Source organism: Scylla paramamosain, chromosome 34 (assembly GCF_035594125.1).
Source record: "Scylla paramamosain isolate STU-SP2022 chromosome 34, ASM3559412v1, whole genome shotgun sequence".
In the NCBI taxonomy this organism is placed as follows: domain Eukaryota; kingdom Metazoa; phylum Arthropoda; class Malacostraca; order Decapoda; family Portunidae; genus Scylla; species Scylla paramamosain.
Genome location: NC_087184.1, coordinates 3,557,501 through 3,577,498, shown reverse-complemented (window position 1 = coordinate 3,577,498; position 19,998 = coordinate 3,557,501). Strand labels below are relative to the sequence as shown.

At 43.6% G+C, this 19,998-nt stretch overlaps 1 protein-coding gene across 1 annotated transcript in view; it reads right to left on the bottom strand.

Moving 5' to 3' along the window:
* The window catches only part of LOC135090047 (uncharacterized), an 80,325-nt gene that overhangs the window by 39,743 nt on the left and 20,584 nt on the right, over nucleotides 1-19,998 (bottom strand). The window contains exons 6-8 of the mRNA XM_063986283.1: nucleotides 15,921-16,054; nucleotides 9,326-9,481; nucleotides 2,729-2,858 (exon numbers count right to left, since the gene is read on the bottom strand). Of these exons, the coding sequence (XP_063842353.1) occupies nucleotides 2,729-2,858; nucleotides 9,326-9,481; nucleotides 15,921-16,054 (420 nt within the window). The remainder of the gene's footprint in view (nucleotides 1-2,728; nucleotides 2,859-9,325; nucleotides 9,482-15,920; nucleotides 16,055-19,998) is intronic.

Below are 19,998 nucleotides of genomic sequence, written 5' to 3'. Positions count from 1 at the left end.
TGGGGTACCTTGTCAAATGCTTTACTAAAGTCCAGATATAAGATATCATAACTATCACCATTATCTACTGCCTCGTACACCTTACTGTAAAAACTTAACAAGTTTGTCAGGCAAGACTTCCCCTTCGTGAAGCCATGCTGTGACTGATTTATCAAGTTATGTTTGTCTAAATGTTCCCTAATGTTCCTCGCTATTATTGACTCTAACATTTTATCTACAACTGAAGTTAAGCTGACAGGTCTATAATTAGACGCTAAAGTTTTATCTCCTTTCTTAAAGATGGGTACTACATTAGCCTGCCTCCACATTACTGGTACCTCACCCGACTCCAGTGATTTCCTAAAGACAGAAACTAACGGCTCACTAATAATCTCTTTACATTCCTTAAGTACTCTGGGATATATTTCATCAGGTCCTGGTGACTTGAACTTTTTTAGCCTATCTATCTCCTGTTCCACTATCTCCCCAGTTATGGAAATATCTGTCAGCTTCTCATTCTCATCTGCTCTAAACACCTGTTCACTATCTGGCATATCCTGCATGTTTTCCTGGGTGAAGACAGTTAAAAAATAATCATTCAGAAGTTTACTAATCTCCTCCCCAGAACTAACCAGCTCCCCATCTGCTGCCTTTAATGGACCTACAGTATCCTTATTCTTCGTCCTGTATACCTGATAAAATCCCTTGGGGTCCGTCTTCGCCTGGCTGGCTACCTTTGATTCATAATTGTCCTTAGCTTTCCTCGTTAACTTCCTGACTGTTCTAACTAATTCATTATATTGTGTCCTTAAAACTTCTTCACCTGCCCTTAATCTCCTATATATACTTCTTTTACGCCCTATATAATGCTTTAACCTAGCAGTCATCCATTTAGGGTCATTTTTTTGTGATCTTATTGTTCTATACGGGATATTTGCTAACTGACCTCTATGAACTTTATCTACGAAATATTTATACAATTCATCTACATTTACTTCACCTAGTCCCCTCATCTCGTCCCCTACCATCCTCTCCACTCCCTCATCTACTCGCCTCGACCTCACCTCTCTCATTTCAGCATGACCTGACATTCCAACATACTCACACCTAGCTCCCCCCTTCCTCTTTCCTCCTCCCTTCCGGACACATCTTCCCTCCTCTTGTCCTACACCCTCACGCCTCACCTTACCTCTCTCATCCTGCCTTATCTCTCTGAACTCCGTCCTTGACCTGACCTCACCCTGCATCCTTTGCCAGTCCACTCCTTGGAGGTACCTTTTTAATTCTTCAAAATCTGCTCTCCTAAAGTCAGGTATTTTACTAGTGTTTTTGTTTCTAACAGTTTCTTCCCATTCTAAATTGTACCTAATTTCCCTATGGTCACTGTTACCTAGCTGTCCTCCAACCTCTACCTGCGTGACTGCTTCTTCCCTGCTAGTAAGAATTAAATCTAGAATATTATTCCCCCTTGTGGGTTCTACGACTACCTGTTTTAAAAAATTATCCTGAATTACCTTAAGAAATTCCTCTGCTTTCTTGTTACCCACCATCAGACTCCAGTCGATATTCCTAAAATTAAAATCTCCTACCACACATACCTGACTGTACCTGCCTGCTCTATTTAATTCCTGCCACAGTGAGGTGTTAATTTCCTCTGTACTGGTCGGTGGTCTGTAAACTACCCCTAGTACTACTGACTGCGATCCTTCTTTAATATCTACCCATATCGACTCTGCTTTGTTATCTGTTTTAATTCTACTATTGATACAACACTGTAATGTGTCCCTAACGTATAACACGACGCCTCCTCCTCTCCTGTTTTTCCCTATCTTTATAGAACATTGTATACCCATCTATCTTAACCTCTGAATTAAATACTTTTCCTGACATATCTAACCAAGTTTCAGTTAAAGGAATGATATCAAATTTCTCAACGCTCACTATTCCTCTAAGCAAGTCTATTTTATTCAGAATACTTCTACAGTTTGTGTAGTAAACACTTAAGCTATTTCTCACCATCCCTGAGCTAGCTACCTTTCTAGATTTAACTATTTTGCCCCTCGCCTTCTCACTACCCCTTCTTCCCTCCCGACTAACGAAAAAAGTGCTGGAGTGCAGTAACCTCCCGCTTGAGTGTTTCGGCCAAAACACGAACACCCTGGCGTGACAAATGCACTCCATCCCTGGCGTACAAGGTGTTCTTGCCATAGAAAAGGTCCCAGTTGTCGATGAACGTCCATCCATTACTCCTACAATGATTCGCGAGCCTGCGATTCACTGTAATAGCCCTGGACAGCCACTCAGCACCAACTCCCCTCCTCGGCAAGACACCACATACCACGGGGATCCCACCCTTGTCCCTAATCCTGTCCAAAGCCTGTCGAAACCTCCTGATAAGCTCCTCACTCCTGACCTTACCAAGTAGCCTACTCCTCATTCAAAGAGAATAAGCTAACTAGCCTTCCTGCTGGTACAAGCAGACACAAATACATGACAGACACCCATCATTCAACACACCTCTTTGCCAAAGGAGAGAAGCATGGAAGACAAGGAAAAAATTTAATAACAAGACAAAAATATAATTCTTGCATTCTATCAGCATGATGTTGCTGACTTTTTATGAAGTCACTAAGTAACATGGTTAGTGATCTATCTCTAAAAGCAGCGAGTGCAGACCCTGAACATATTCTAGTTTTTAACTTAATGGGAGTAACAAACAGAAACAAAGAAAAATCAGAGCAAAACCAACCTTAATGGCCTCCACAAAAGTATCCATGGAGGCTGAAGCCAGAGTATTGGCACCAGCCATTGCTAGCAACTCTCTTACCACTTGCATAGCAGTCTGTCCACATCCATGACAATTTATCCATTTGGTCACACTGAAAATCACATTTCAAAGGTAAACCTTCATATTTCTTATCAAGGTATCAAACATTTAAGAATTAAGGATATTATAGAAATGGTTCTGTATATGTTCTGGTTTACTTAGAGAAATACAGAGCAATCTTTTTCTAAAGCCAGTATTATGCTGTATGTCTGAACACTCCAGACACCAAGAAGCAAAATACTTGTTTTCACATCCAAGTATAAATAATCCTAAGGACTTCAACATTCAGGAAGGTTGGTCTTGTAGAGCTCAGCTGTTGTGGCACATTATGAGACATACCAGCTTGCAGTAATTGCTGTTGTGTTTCTTGATGGATTTGTTGTCTGTACTTCACATCTAAATAACATATAATTATTGTAATCTATCATTTAGACTTACTTTTTTGGCATTTCATACAGAGAAAAGTCCTTTCCATGATGTGCAAGAACAGTGTTAACTTGCATAGGCAAGAGATGCCACCAACTGCTATACTTCCCTCCTTATATTGTTAATTGGTTTTGTATACTGTAAAGCTTTTTGCAATGTAATAATTACTTCAAACAGAAAATCATGTATAATAAGACCTATTTTGATAGATATTGCAGATCTACAGAGTGTCTTTTCAGACAAGTATACAGACACTCCCCAAAGCAGAGGTGCCTCTGCTAATTGAGGGGACCTGAGGAGGAATTATGCTGATTTTCCTTGGAAAAACTACTACTTCCATGTCAGAGGCAGAGCACATAACAGAGGTGATAATGTTTGGCAAGGAAGCGTACATTCCTCACTCTTTCTCTTAAACTAAACCTTCCAAACCTTGGTTTAACACAGCCTGTTCTCGTGCTATACATAATAAAGGTGCCCCACAAAGAGTACTTGAGTCTTCCATCACCTGAATCTCATGTGCTTTATATTTCTGCCTGGAATGATGCCAAGTCTGTTCTCCAACTAGCCAAAACTCCTTCATTAATAGAAAATGTCAAAATCTTTTAAGATCTAACTCCTCTCGTGACTTCTGGTACCTAGCTGAAAACATATCCAATAACTTTGCTTCTTCATCTTTTCCTCCTTTACTTCAATCTGATGGCACCACTGCCACCTCATTTATTTCTAAAGCTGAAATCTTTGCTCAAACCTTTGCTAAAAACTCTACCTTGGATGATTCAGGGCTTGTTCCTCCCTCTCCTCCACTCCCTGACTACTTCATGCTACCCATTAAAATCCTTCATAGTGATGTTTTCCATGCCCTTGGAAGGCTTATGGACCTGATGGGGTCCCTCCTATTGTTCTCCAAAACTGTGCCTCCGTGCTTGCACCTTGCCTAGTCGAACTCTTTAACTCTGTCTATCAACATCTACCTTTCCTTCTTGCTGGAAGTTTGCCTACACTCAGCCTGTTCTTAAAAAGGGAGATGGTCTAATCCCTCTAAATACCATCCCATTGCTTTAATTTCCTGTTTCTCTAAAATTTTTAATCTATCCTCAACAGGAAGATTCTTAAATATCTATTACTTCACAACCTTCTATCTGATCGCCAGTATGGGTTCCACCAAGGCCGCTCTACTGGTAATCTTCTGGCTTTCATCCTCTTTTAGAGATTTTGGTGAAACTTTTGCTGTTGCCTTAGACATATCAAAAGCTTTTGATAGAGTCTGGCACAAAATTTTGAGTCTGGCACAAAATTTTGATTTCCAAACTACCCTCCTACACCTTCTATCCTTTTCTCTGTAGCTTCATTATCTCGTCTCCTTTCTAACCATTCTATTGATGCGGTGGTAAATGGTCACTGTTCTTCCAGATCTATTAACAGTGCTGTTCCTCAGAGTTCTGTCCTGTTACCCAGTCTCTTCCAATTATTCATCAATGATCTTCTAAACCAAACTTCTTGTCCTATCCATTACCATGCTGATGATACCACCCTGCACTTTTCCACATCTTTTCATCAACATCCGACCCTTCAGGAAATAAACAGTTCATGCAGAATGCCTGACTTCGGATCTCTCTAAAATTTCTGATCAGGGCATAGCAGAGCAAACTTAGTATTGTTCAATGCTTCAAAAATTCAATTCCTCCATCTATCAACTCAACACACCCTTCCGGACACCTATCTCCTCTTCTACATTGAACATTCCCAGTCTGTTCTTTACATACAATCTAAACTGAGAACTTCACATCTCATCTCTAGATAAAACAGCTTTTATGAATTTAGGTGTTCTGAGTCGTCTCCACCAGTTTTTCTCATCCCCCCAGCTGCTAACTTGATCCAGGGTTATTATTCGTCCATGTATGGAGTATGTTTCACATATATGGGAGAGGTTCCACTCATACTGCTATTTTAGACAGGATGGAACCAAAAGCTTTTAGTCTCATCAACTTCTCTCCTTTAACTGACTGTCTTCAGCCTCTTTCTCATTGACGTAATGTTGCATCTCTTGCTATCTTCTACTGCTATTTTCATGCTAACTACTCTTCTGATCTTGCTAACTGCATGACTCCCATTCTCCTGCAGTCTCGCTGCACAAGACTTTCTTCTTTCTTCCATCCCTATTCTGTCCACCTCTCTAATACAAGAGTTAACTAGTATTCTCAATCATTCATCCCTTTCTCTGGTAAACTCTGGAACTCCCTGCCTGTTTCTGTATTTCCTCCTTTCTATGACTTGAACTTTCAAGAGGAAGGTTTCAAGACACTTACCCTTCAATTTTCAATTATTCTTTTGACATCTCGTTTGAGACTGGCACCTCAGTAGGATTTGTTTCTCTCTCTCTATCTCTCTTTTTTTTTTTTTTATTTTTGTTTCTCTTGGCCAGTGACCCTCTTACATAAAAAAGTTACAAACGAGTTTGGTTACAGATGACTATTCATAAGTCATTATGTTTGTAAAGTGTTAATTTCTAAAATATTTTGTGTGTACAGTAATCCCTTATGGTTGCTTTCTTCCAAAGCCATAGAACTAAACACAAGGATTGTGAAATTTGGGATTTTGGAAACACTGAAACATGATTATACAGTCAGTGTCAAACGAAACACGAACTGCATGTAAACGATGGTACTTAGCTGAAGTTGTAAGGTTTGCTCACGACCTGGATGATAATGAAGCGGGAAAATGATATACAGTACTCATCATGGTCTCCTTTTATTGTTGATGGGGAATCCCTTCACCTTCAGAATTGATCTGAGCCTATCAGGGATGGAATCTGCTAAGTTTTCAGCAGTAGACTGGGCAATTCCCAACCACACCTTACAAAGGGCTGCCTCAAGTTTTGGGATGGTAAAAGTGTCTTCCTTTCATAGTTTGCTTTCACTATTCCTCAGAGGTTTTCTATTAGTGATATATCAGGACTGAGCAGGCCAGTCCGAAATATAGTCAACTTCACAGCTACGAAGCCATTCCTTCATGATTTTAGCGATGTGACAGCGCTTTGTCTTGCTGCAAGATCTTGGCACCAGTAACTGCAAAACAGTTTGCTAAATTAACTTTAAGGATGTTCAAATAAACCTTGCTGTTGACCGTTTGATCTTTAGAAAGGATGACAAGATCAGCCAAGCCGCTGAAAGCAAATGCTCCCCACACCATGAGATAGGGAGGGTGCTTAATGCTCTTTACAGCAAAGCGCAGTTCACAGGCTGACGAGTCATGGGGACACCACACTTTTGTTCCTTTATTATCACTAATGGAAAATGTAGCTTCATCAGTCCAAAGCACCTCTCTCCACTCCACAAGGTCCCAGTCTTTATGACTCCTGGCAAAAGCACATCTCATCTTGGGTTGTTTTTAATTTACAAAAGGTTTTTAACGAGCCCTCAGTTTTTGGTAGTCTAACTTTTTCCACATATTTCTCTGAATAGTACGAAATGATACATTTCTCAGTAGGAGGGTTCTGTTCCTTTAATTGTTTTTCTGTAATGAAAGGATTTTTGCTCAACTCCCACTTTATGACACTTAAAGTATTGTCAGACACTTTTTTGCTGGTCCACCTCCATTTTTGTGGAGAGGAACACCCTTGCATCCCTTACTACACCATTTTCTCACCAGCACACTCACTCTTTTTTCGGGTATGCCCATAAAATGGCCAATTTCCCGATTTGTTTTCCTGATCTTATGCAACTCAATGGCATGAACTATGTCAAATGGGCTCATATGTTTGCCACACATTATGCAACAATGAGGAACAACAAAATATTTCAAGTACACACAATGTTACAGGCAGCCATAAATCCTTGATCATCAGTCAGTAAATCACTTCATTATCTGATGTCAAGTCAAACACTGGATCCGTTAAATCAGCTGTCAATGTGTGAAGGTGTGAGCTAAGTTGCCACGTATTCATTTTCTCCTGGTGCGTTTTTCAAACTGAAACAAATAGATTACCATTTTCTACTAAGTAGCGCAAGGAGCAGTGGGAGTTTGTGTTTCATTTGGCACTGACTGTATATGCTAGCCACATAGCCTATCACTGTGTATGTTTTATCCTTGCCTGTTTGCTCTCCCTGGTGCTCCTTTACCATCAGGAGTGGACTTGCAAATGGAATTGGAGCTCTCCTACCACATCCGTGATTGTGTGATGATCAAAGCCTGTGATGTGGCTGCATCCTCTAATCCCTAAGCTGATCAAGTCGTCACTGACATCCACAAGGCTGAAGATGGCATAACATACATCAAGTTGTTTGTTATCCATGTATCTTCAGGTTTTCCTGTCAATAAGCAGGATGTCCCCAGATCTCTACTGGATTACTGCAAGATTTGTGATGATCTCTTGATGGAGATAAACTGGTGATATATGGGTCACAGCTGTTCACACCTGTTCCCAGCAAGGACTATACCAGGTATTCGATATGTGTGAGTTCGAAATATGTGAATTCTGTCATACGAGACAAACCTAAATGTGCCAAGTATTCTCAATATGCGAGGAAAATTCCCTACTATGTGAGTAGCAGTGGTGGTGAGATTGCTTGGTGAGGTAGGGTGGCTGACTCACATACAGAGTGGTGGGTGCAAATGTTTTCCAGTGCTTTCCTCACACTGCACACAGTGCTGGAATGAATATTTAGAAGATTCAAAAATGGGTTGCAAAACATAACCCCCTAAATTAGTGGGATGATAGATTCAATATATGTGAATTCTCATTATGCGAGCTTTTTACAGAACATAACCCTCACATATAATGAATACTTGGCGTACTTCATTTACACTAATCATTTATCTAGACAGCCTGGTGTTGTAGAGTATGGTTGGGAGAGGTTATCATGCACCACTGCAAAGTTGCTGTGCCACATCTTTCAAGATGTGGGCAGGTCAGTCCACCTGTGTACAAATGGAGCATTCAAATTTATAAGCTCAATGTTCCAGTCCTTTATATAGCACTGGGGTGTTAATCATGTGATGTCTTCTCCAAGCTATCCTCAATCCAATGAACATGTAGAGGCCTTCAAGGTCAACTACCTCACTGCCAAGGTGTGTATGGCAGGTGATGTGATGATGAGGCCTTTAACAGGTTTGTTGGTGCTGCACAACATAAGAAGGCACAAGGACTATCCTATAAAGCTTTCCATTGGCTAAATTTCTGGGTAAACTATAATTTAATCCAGCTGTGCCAGGAACAGCCTCTGTGCACTGATGTGTCTTCTCCTCCCTGATCAGAATACACTATCAGGTAGGTGCAACAAAATTCAGTTCTCATTGCTGCAATGTCACAATTCAAGACCAACTTGATGCCCAGATTGTCTTGATCTTTAATAGGCCTGGACAGGAGATGTAAGGAGTGACACTCTAAAGTCTGTGGAGCTTCAGCCTCACTAGCTAACATGCAGTCACCACACCCTGACATCATGCCAACTGCCATACCAACAAGACCTCCAGTCCTATGCTTGTGTTCAGCACTTCTCTGCACAACCAGCACTGTTCACTTTTAAACTCTGTGCAGCAAGACCAGACCAAGAAGTATAATAGTTGTTTCCATATCTAAGCATGAAAAATCTTAGCCAAAAATCTTCTCTGGAAACTTCATAAATCCGCACACACACACACACACACACACACACACAAAAAAAAAAAAAAAAAAAAAATGCCTATATCTTATTTCCTTTTAATATATTTTTGTTTACCCTGCAACAAGTAAGACACTGTACGTGATGGATGAGTGAAGAATAATTGTGAATGTGTCAATGGTGATGGTTTCAAGAGACCACCTATGAAGGAAACCTTCCTGTATTTTGCACAATCAGCTGATTAAGTCAGATGCACCGACCAAGATAGCTCAATTATCATAGCACAGCTCTGGCATCAGTCATTGATGTGGCGACTGCTGCACTTGATGCCAGTCTCACCTCAGCAAAAAAAAGTTGGACACTTCTTGACCAGCTCTGGTACTTATTTTTTCAAGGCATCATAGAAGTGTGAACTTTGTATTCAGATGAACAATAGATACTTTAAATTGATTTCTATTGACCACAGTACCTAACTAGTTATACATATACTTACTTAATAAATATGTCTTCATGAAGTGATTTGATATCTTGATGGTTGAACTTGACAAGGCAGCACATAAAGTTCATGAGTGCCTCAGCAAGAAGCTCAGGACTGTCACGTGTCATACGGTTTACCAGCAGCTGCAAGTGAGTGCCGTAATTCTGGTATCTGAAAAATACCCATTTTATAGTTTACTGTGTAGCATCTGGTTTAAGAAACAGATACATATGTATGTAGGTACATATGGTACCTACAAAAAGAAAACACATACATACACCAAGGCTGTCTCCCCCCAAAACAGGGCAGCAGCCAAGACAAGCCACACAACCTTCACATTCACACTCATGCACACCTCTATTTTAGTCCCTTGGTCCCTGACAAAGAAGAGGAAGTACTCCTGCCTTCACTTTATAGGGATCAATTGCACAGCTTGGACAATTTGATCTGGAACAAGGCTTCTTCATAGTCTTCTCTACCACGCCTGACTGCCCCACAGCTGTGTGAGACAATCAATACGTGGCACCTCCCTCAGAGGTCACAGGGACACATCATTCCTCATGCACTCACAACTGTTCCATTCACTTCTGTCATGCACAATCATTCTACTATGCCAGTGTCAGTCCTCTTCCCTTTAAGGCCTCTTTTACATTATCTATCAAAGCTTTTCGTCTCATCAACTCCTCTCCTCTAACTGACTGTCTTCAGCCTCTCTCTCACCGCCGCAATGTTGCATATCTAGCTGTCTTCTACTGCTATTTTCATGCTAACTGCTCTTCTGATCTTGCTAACTGCAAGCCTCCCCTCCTACCACGGCCTCGCTGCACAAGACTTTCTTCTTTCTCTCACCCCTATTCTGTCCACCTCTCTAACGCAAGAGTTAACCAGTATTCTCAATCATTCATCCCTTTCTCTGGTAAACTCTGGAACTCCCTGCCTACTTCTGTATTTCCACCTTCCTATGACTTGAATTCCTTCAAGAGGGAGGTTTCAAGACACTTATTCAGCAATTTTTGACCACTGCTTTAACCCTTATATGGGACTGGCATTTCAGTGGGCATTTTTTTTATTAGATTTTTGTTGCCCTTGGTCAGTGTCCTTCCTACATAAAAAAAAAAAAAAAAAAAATCCCTTACATGACTTATCTCACAAGTTCACACCTCTTACACTTGATCATACTATTTTCTCCATCACCCTATCATCCTCCATTCTCTCAACATGTCTAAACCATCTCAGCACACACTGCTCTGCCAGTCCTGCCTTTTTTTTTTATTAGTAGGTCTTTTTATTGGATTTTTATTGCCTTTGGCTGGTGTCCCTTGTACTAAAAAAAAAAAAGTCTCTGGCACCACATGTTCTCCTCACTTTCTCATTTCTGACTCTGTTCATCCAAGTTATTCCACACATACCCCTTAGATATCTCATCTCCATTACATTCAGTCTCTTCTTGTCTGCTACTCCCATACTCCAAGTCTCAGCACCATACAGTGCAATAAGCACTACTATCCCTTGTTGCACTACAGGGTGCACGCATGCATGCACACACGCATGCACACTAGCAAGCACGCATGCACACACACACACACACACACACACACACACACACACACACACACACACACACACACACACACACACACACACACACACACACACACACATTTTTTAGTTCATTTGCAGAATTTCCTATATTCTCACAAAAATATACAATAATACTGCAAACTCTTATATAACTTTATCTTTGTATCATGGAAAGAGTATATAAAGGAGAGAGAGAGAGAGAATGGTGCATCCATATATATATATATATATATATATATATATATATATATATATATATATATATATATATATATATATATATATATATATATATATATATATACTCGTATATATATATCTCTTTTTTTATTATTTAAACAAAAATTTACATCAGGCTTAAAACAACACGTTTTTTATGCTGTTATTTGAAAAGCCTATACTTAAATGTAAAGAAGAGAATATATACAAAAGCGAACTCATCCTACTATATATATATACACATGATTAACACAGCACTAGTGTGGGAGTTCGTGTTTTACGCCACCTGTGTGCAGCCACTTTCACTTGCTGGAGTGTCATTGTCTGTGTATCACTCGTGGCTGCCGTAAACACATTCCACAGTCTGGAGGTTCTGGCTGTGTAAGAGCGCTGGTGCTGCCTCGAGTAAGATCGAGGCACTTGCACCAGCATGTCACTGGAGGTGGTGGTCCTGGACTCCCTCTGGACAGCTCGTGGTGGGAGCCTTAGCGAGCTGAGATGAGGGACCTCCAGAACCCGGGCCTTGTGCTGGACCACCAGCGCCGACACATCCCGCCGATGCTCCAGAGACGTGACTCCGGTCTGCTCCTCCTGCTGCTGCTGCTGCTGCTGTCCGTCCATCCCCACCAAGCGCAGGGCATGTCGTTGCACAGCATCCAGTCTCTGCAAGTGGGTGGGGGAACTCGACATCCAGGACAAGGCACTGTACTCCATACAAGGCCGTATCTGAGCCTTGTACAGTGTGAGGATGCCCCGGGAGTCGAGGTTTCCTGACATCCGACGCAGTGCAGAGACTCGCTGGGAGACCTGGTGGGCAACAGCAACAACATGGCGGTCAAAGCGCAGGCCACAGTCCACTGTCACTCCCAGCAACTTGACGTGTTCCTGGAGGGGAAGTGACTGGCCTCCAAAACTCAGACAGCCTGAGACGGCTGGGGAGCCAGCTGGGGACCGTGAGATGACCATGGCCTGCGTCTTTTCTGGAGCGAAGCTGACTTGCCACGCCTCTCCCCACTCCATCACCAGCCTGAGCTGCCTATTCAGCTCTCTAACGGCTCGCTGACTGTCGGAGCGGCAGTAGGAGCGGGAGAGACTGCAGTTGTCGGCGTATGCAAGCAGAGTCGGTATTTGCCGCAGGAGGTCATTGATGTATATGTTCCACAGGATCGGGCCCAACACTGAACCCTGTGGAACTGAGGCCTGTATAGGTAACGGCTGGGATGCCTGTCCATTGATGACTACCCAGAGGGTTCTCCCCTGGAGGTAGTCCTCGAGCAGTGCAAGGAAGTTGCCCTGGATACCCTTGGCGCAAAGCTTTTTTACAAGCCCCGCATGCCAGACCCTATCAAAGGCCCCAGCAATGTCCAGGGCCACCACAAGAGTATCCAGACTTTCATCCAGGGCATCCTACCAGCCTTGGGAGAGGAGGGTGAGGAGGTCCGCTGTTGAGCAGCCAGGCCGGAAGCCGAACTGTCTGTCTGAGAGGAGGCGGTGCTCACTCAGGTGATGACAGATGACACCTGCCACTACCTGCTCCAGCAACTTGCCCACCGCGGAGAGCAGCGACATGGGTCTGTAGTTGCTGGGCTCAGACTTTGAGTTCTTGTGGGCTGGTACCACTCGCGCCTCCTTCCATATAGAGGGCCATCTGTGCTCCATCAGGCAGGCCCTAAAGACGCTGGTGAGAGGACCTGACAGCTCACTGGCGCAGCGTTTGAGGAGCCGCGGGCTGATGTCGTCCGGGCCGGTGGCTTTGTTCTCTACTTCCCTCATTAGCCGCTCCACCTGTTCACGTGTCACCTGAACATCGGCGACGGTGTGGTCTGTTTCCTGAGGGAGGTGAGGTGGACGTCTACCCGGATCAGTGACTGACATCTTCTCTGCGAAAAACTCAGCGAGTAGAGAAGCCTTGTCCTCACTGCTGGTGGCTGTTGTCCCATCCAGGAACAGTGTCGCGGCGGCCTGTTCCTTGCTGCTCCTTGACAAGCCTCCACCAGGTCTTGTGGCCAATCCCTGAGCCACAGAGCTTTCGCCTTATGTTCTCTCGCTGCTGCCGTCTCGCCCACCTGCAGGTAGCTGTCACCCGTCTACACGCCACACGATGCTGGGCCCAGTTGTAGTGTGTTGGACGACGTTTGTACCTCACCCAGGCTTCGTGTTTAGCCTCAGCGGCCGCTCGGCATCAGTAACCAAACCAAGCAGGGTCACTAGGCCTAACGAAGTACCTTCTGCTGGGGACGTGTTGCTGTTGGAGGGCAAGGAGCTTGGTGGTGAGGGCACGGGCCTTTTCCTCCGCGTTGCCTATCAGTAGGGCGTCCCAGTCCAAGCGAACGATGTCGTGTCTCAGGGATGCCCAGTCAGCCTGCTCCCACAGCCAGATAGTACGCGGGGCGGCGGCCTCCCTCGCAATATCCAGCTTGACGCGTGGCAGCACGGCATGGTGGTCGGAGGTGCCCACCGTCCCCAGTTGATGGCAGACGATGCTGGAGTCAGGGAGATCTGTTAGCACAGGGTCCAGCGACCCTCCCCTCTCATGTGTAGGGAAGGACACGTGGTTCGTCAGACCCTGCACCATCAGGAGGCTGTTAAAGGCATCCTGCTCCAGGTGGAAGTTTAGATCGCCCAGAATCATGACGTGGGAACACTTGTGCCGCTGTAGCATAGTGTCCAGTTCCTCCATCAGAAAATCCAGCGCTGAACGTCCTTGCCTTGGGGGACGGTACATGACACACAGGAGGAGTCCTGTGCTGTCATTTATCACCACTCTGAAGAACAGCACCTCCATTCCTTCAGGCAGCAGGACGTCAATTTTTTGAGTTTGGAGGCCATGTTTGAAGCAGGCAGCCACACCTCCGCCCACTCTATGTTCATGGTCCTTCCTCACCCACTTTATGTAGCTCGGGATGTTGCCAAACGTCGGCTCCACCTCACCACTACTGAGCCACATTTCCGTGACGGCAACAATGTCCGCGTTGTGTCGGAGGACAAAGTTGTGGGTGAGGTCACCAAGGTTGGTGCGAAGACCCCTCACGTTCGCCGGCACAACAGTCAGGTGTTGGCTGAGGTGGCCAGTCTTTTGTTTTTCCTTGGCGCTGGTTTGACTTAGGGCTACCTTGGCAGGGGGAGGCGCGTTACTGCCTTCCCTGCCACATGAGTGGGCTCCAGTCGTGGTGTTGCCTGGGTTGTTGTTGCCATGATGGTGGGCAGGGGTGGAGAGGGGTCTCGAAAGGGCAGCTGAGGTTGAGGATTTAACTCTTTTCTCCATCCTTCTGTCAGAACCCTTCTGAGAATCGCTTCCTGCCTTATATCAGCAGTGCGGCTGTAACACACCTCGGATGTGTGTCCGAGGCGGGAGCAGTAGTCGCAGCGTGGTCTGTCTCCACCTCTGACGACCCTTTGGGATCTAAGATGATGTGGGTTGGGCTGTGGTGCGGGAGGGTTGGGTCGCGCACCTGGTGTGGCGGAGTGAGGTCCTAATCGCTGCTGACCTCGTTTTTTCCTCCTCTTGTTGCTGCTCCTGTTGTTGTTGTTTCTGCCATTGTTGTTGCTGCTGATACTGCTCCTGTTGTTACTGTCGTTGCTGCTGCTGCTCCTCCTCCTGTTGTTGTTGGTGGTGGTGGTGGTGTTGGTGGCGGCAGCGGTGGAGTCAGTGTTGGTGTCGGCAGGTGCTGATGCTGCTGCGGCGTCTGTGGTGGCGGTGGCAGTGACAGCAGCAGTAGCTGTATTTGTGGTGGGGTCTGCTTCTACTGCCGCGTGTCTAAGAGGTCTGGGCTTCCCTGATCTCCACCACTGCCTCCAGCGGTCCGAGGAAGCACACACGTTTTCCCAAGTTCTGGCGATTGAGAGAGGGGTGGCTGTTGTCGACACGGAGCAGGTGGCGGTCTTCTCCTCATTCTCCCTCGCATCAGTAAGAGCATCTATAAGCCCTAATAGGTCCATCAATTGTGCCTTTTTGTTAATTATCCAGTCTCTCTGTAGACGGAGAGACTGAATCACATTTCTATCCTTCATTACCTGTTTTTGTAGCTGGATAACAGTGGTGACGAGCTCATCCTTCTCCAGCTGCGACAGGTGTTGCCTCACGTCATCATCCACCCCATCGTGTAGAGGTGTGGATGGAAGGTCCACTCCAGGGTTTTCACTAATGTAGACCACTTCATCCGCTAAATTGGCTTCATGACGTAGCTGCTGAGTGTCCTTACAAGTGTAGGTCTCTCTGTCACCTAGGCAAGCTGTGTGGCACACGTTAGGACATTCGTTACTGCCCTCACAACTCACGTAGGGGGCTGATTTGGTAGCCGCCCTACCACACACGGCACACCATCGCTGAGGACAATATCCCGGGAGATCACGCCTCTTGATGAGCCTGTGTTCCGCCATTTTACGCAGAGATGGAGATTTGCGTTACTGAAGAACTGATCTGAATGCGCGGAGCACACTGAAAATACGTCCGTCCTCCACGTCTCTCTCTCTCTCTCTCTCTCTCTCTCCGGTACGTATTATTACTACGATGTCTTGGGCAGTGGCACAGAGGAAATGGACTAAGTCACAACAGATGCTCCAATTGCTAACTTTCATTCATCATAACAAGAGAGTAACAGCATCATATTGATCTACTACTACAGCACATCCTGATCATACACATCCAGTCTATCTATCTATATTTATCTGTCAGTGATAAGGTTCTACAGGATAGAAGCTGACTGCTTCACAAGATAACCAGTTAACAAACTGAGATGACTGAAACAGTACACCAAAGAAAAATGGAGATAGCGATATTTTCAGTATTGTTGAAATGCACTGTACTTACTCTCTGAAGATGGGTTCTAAGGATGTCACCACTGCCAACTCTTCAAACACATCAGCAGCAAGCTGCAGCCACGTGACTCTATTTTCTTCAAAACCATCAATGGCAACAGTGAAGATCATATCTACTATTTCATTCTGTAGAAGATAGTTAATCTTAAAGATCATATATCCTAATGAACCAACATTTCCTATAGGACTGCTATCTTGTCTATCTCTAAAGATTAACTCTTCACTCAAACTTTTGCTAAAAACTCAACTCTAAGTGATTCAGGGCTTGTTCCTCCCTGTCCTCCGCCCTCCAACTATCTCATGCCTCATGTTAAGATTTTTTCATAATGATGTTTTATTTGTCCTTGCTGGCCTTAACCCTCGGAAGATACCTTTTATTATTCTCCAAAACTGTGCCTCTGAATTTGCACCTTGCCTAATCAAATTCTCTTGAATTCTCTCCATCAACATCTGCTTTCCTTCCTGCTAGAGGTATGCCTACATTCAGCCTGTTCATAAAAAAGGGTAACTGCTCTACTGGTGATCTGGCTTTCCTTACTGAGTCTTGGTCATCCACTTTTAGGGATTTTGGTGAAACTTCCAATGTTACCTTAGACATATCGAAAGCAACTGAGTCTGGAACAAGGCTTTAATTTCCAAACTACACTCCTACAACTTCTATTCTTCTCTCTATAACTTCATCTCAGTTTCCTTTCTGACTGATCTATTGCTACTGTAGTAGCCAGTCATGATTCTTCTTCTAAGTCTGTAAACAGCGGTGTTTTTTCAATGTTCTGTCTTGTCACCCACTCTCTTCCTATTATTCATCAATGACATTCTAAGCCAAACTTCTTGTCCTATCCACTCCTACATTGATGATACTACTATGCACTTTTCCACATCTTTTTAATAGATGTCCAACCCTTCAGATAACTATTCCCTCTTCATCAATGACACTCAACCGTCCCCCTCTTCTAGACTGAACATTCTCCGACCATCTTTGTTCTAATAATCTGATCTATTGCTACTGTAGTAGCCAGTCATGATTCTTCTTCTAAGTCTGTAAACAGTGGTGATTTTTCAGTGTTCTGTCTTGTCACCCACTCTCTTCCTATTATTCATCAATTACATTCTAAGCCAAACTTCTTGTCCTATCCACTCCTACACTGATGATACTACTATGCACTTTTCCACATCTTTTTAATAGATGTCCAACCCTTCAGATAACTATTCCCTCTTCATCAGTGACACTCAACCGTCCCCCTCTTCTACACTGAACATTCTCAGACCATCTTTGTTCTAATAATCTATACTGCAAACTGAATATGTCTTACACTACAACATCTTCTATGAAGTTAAGTGTTCTGACCCAACCCTGCCAGCTTTCTCACCACTCCAACTGTGAACTCCCTACAGTGGCCTTATGCACCCATGTATGAAGTATGTTTCACATGTATGGAAGCTTCAATTCACACTGCTCTTTTGGAGAGGACAGAATCAAAAGCATTTTGTCTCATCATGTTCTCTCCTCCAACTGAGTGTCACTGGCCTCTCTCTTCACCACTCTGTTGCATCTTTTGCTATCTTCTATCATTTCTTTCACACAAACTGTTACATTGATCTTTGTAACTGCATGCCTCTTGTTGTTTTACTGCACAAGGCTTTCTACTATCACTCCTATTTTTTTTTTTTTAATGTATGAGGAGCATTAGCCAAGGGCAACAAAATTGTAATAAAAATACCCACTGAGGTACCAGTCTCCTAACAGTCAAAAGTGGTTGTCAAATATTAAAGGATAAATGTCTTGAAACCTCCCTCTTGAAAGAGTTCAAGTCATAAGGAGGAGGAAATACAGAAGTAGCCAGGGAGTTCCAGAGTTTACCAGAGAAAGGGATGAATGATTGAGAATACTGGTTAACTCTTGCATTAGAGAGGTGGAGAGAACAGGGGTGAAAGAAAGAAGAAAGTCTTGTGTAGCAAGGCTGCGAGAGAAGGGGCATGCAGTTAGCAAGATCAGAAGAGCAGTTAGCATGAAAAGTGGTAGTAGATAACAAGAGATGCAATTTTGCAGCAATGACTGAAGACAGTCACTTAAAAGAAAGGAGTTGATAAAACAAAAAGCATTTGATTCCACTCTGTCTAAAAGAGTGGTAGGAGTGGAACCCCCATACATGTGAAGCATACTCCATACATGAACAGATAAGGCCCTTGTACAAAGTTAGCAGCTAGGAGGGATGAGAAAATTAGATGACTCAGAACACCTAATTTCATAGAACCTGTTTTACCTAGAGATGAGATGTGAAGTTTCCAGTTTAGATAATAAGTAAAGGACAGACCAAGGATGTTTAGGGTAGAATAGGGCACAGGGGCAGCTGAGTGTCATTGAAGAAGAGGGGGATAGTTATCTGGAAGGTTGTGTTGAGTTGATAGATGGAGGAATTGAGTTTTTGTGGCAATGAACAATATTAAGTTTGTTCTGCCCCAATCAGAAATTTTAGAAAGATTAGAAGTCAGGCATTCTGTGGCTTCCCTGTGTGAACCATTTACTTCCTGAAGGGTTGGACGCCTATGAAAAGACATGGAAAAGTGCACGGTGGTACCATCAGCATAAGAGTGAATAGGACAAGAAATTTGGTTTTGAAGATCATTGATGAATAATAGGAAGAGAGTAGATGACATGACAGAACCCTGAGGAACAACACTGTTAATAGATCTAGAAGAACAGTGACCATCTACCACAGCAGCAATAGAATGGTCAGAAAGAAAACTTGAGGTGAAGTTACAGAGAGAAGGATAGAAGCCAAAGGAGGGTAGTTTGAAAATCAGTTTTGTGCCAGATTCTATAAAAACCTTTTGATATGTCTAAGGCAACAGCAAAAGTTTCACTAGAATCCCTAAAAGAGGACAGCCAAAACTCAGTAAGGAAAACCAGATCACCAGAAGAACGGCCTTGAAAGAACCTATACTGGTGATCAGATATAAAGTTTTGAAGTGATAGATGTTTAAAAATCTTCCTGTTGAGGATAGATTCAAAACTTTAGAAAGGCTGGAAATTAAAGCAATAGGACAGTAGTTTGAGGGGTTAGAACAGTCACCCTTTTTTAGAAAGAAGCTGAATATAGGCAAACTTCCAGCAAGAAGGAAAGGTAGATAGATGTTGATAGACAGAGTTGGAAGAGTTCAACTAGGCAAGGTGCGAGCATGGAGGCAAAGTTATGAAGAACAATAGGAGGGACCCCATCAGGTCCCTAAGCCTTCTGAAGGTTTAGACCAGCAATGACATGGAAAACATTACTACAAAATATCTCAATAGGTAGCATGAAGTATTTGGTTAGGTTAGGTTAGGTTAGGTTAGGTTAGGAGGAACAAGCTCTGAATCATCCAGAGTTTTAAGTAAAGATTTGAGAGAAGAAATCAGCTTTAGAAGTAAATGTGATGGCAGTGGTGCCATCAGGTTGAAATAAAGGAGGGAAAGAGGAAGAAGCAAAGTTATTGGAGATGTTTTTTGGCTAGGAGCCAGAAATCATGAGGGGAGTTAGACCTTAAGAGATTTTGATACTTTCAATTAATGAAGAAGTTTTTGGCTAGTTGGCATGATTCTGAGCAGAAATATAAAGAGCATGAGATTCTGGTGATGGGAGGCTCAAGTCCCTTTTGTGGGTCACCTTTTGTGTGTCACTTATAGCATGAGAACAGACTGTGCTAAACCAAGGTTTGGAAGGTTTAGGTTGAGAAAAAGAGTGAGGAATGTATGCCTCCATGCCAGACACTATCACCTCTGTTATGCACTCAGCACACAAAGACAGGTCTCTGACACGGAAGCAGTAGTCATTCTAAGGAAAATCAGCAAAATACCCCCTCAGGTTCCCTCAATTAGAAGAGGTAAAATGCCAGAGGAGCTTCTGCTTTGGGGTTTCTGAGGAGGGATGTAAGAGGGATGCAAGAATCAACCAGTATTCCCAGTCTTTTACAAATAATCTCTGGAATTCCCTGCATGCTTTGGTATTTCCTCCTACCTTTGACTCAAACTGTTTCAAGAGTTAAGCTTCAAGACACCTCTTAAGTTTTGGATGATCCCTTTTTGTCTTAAC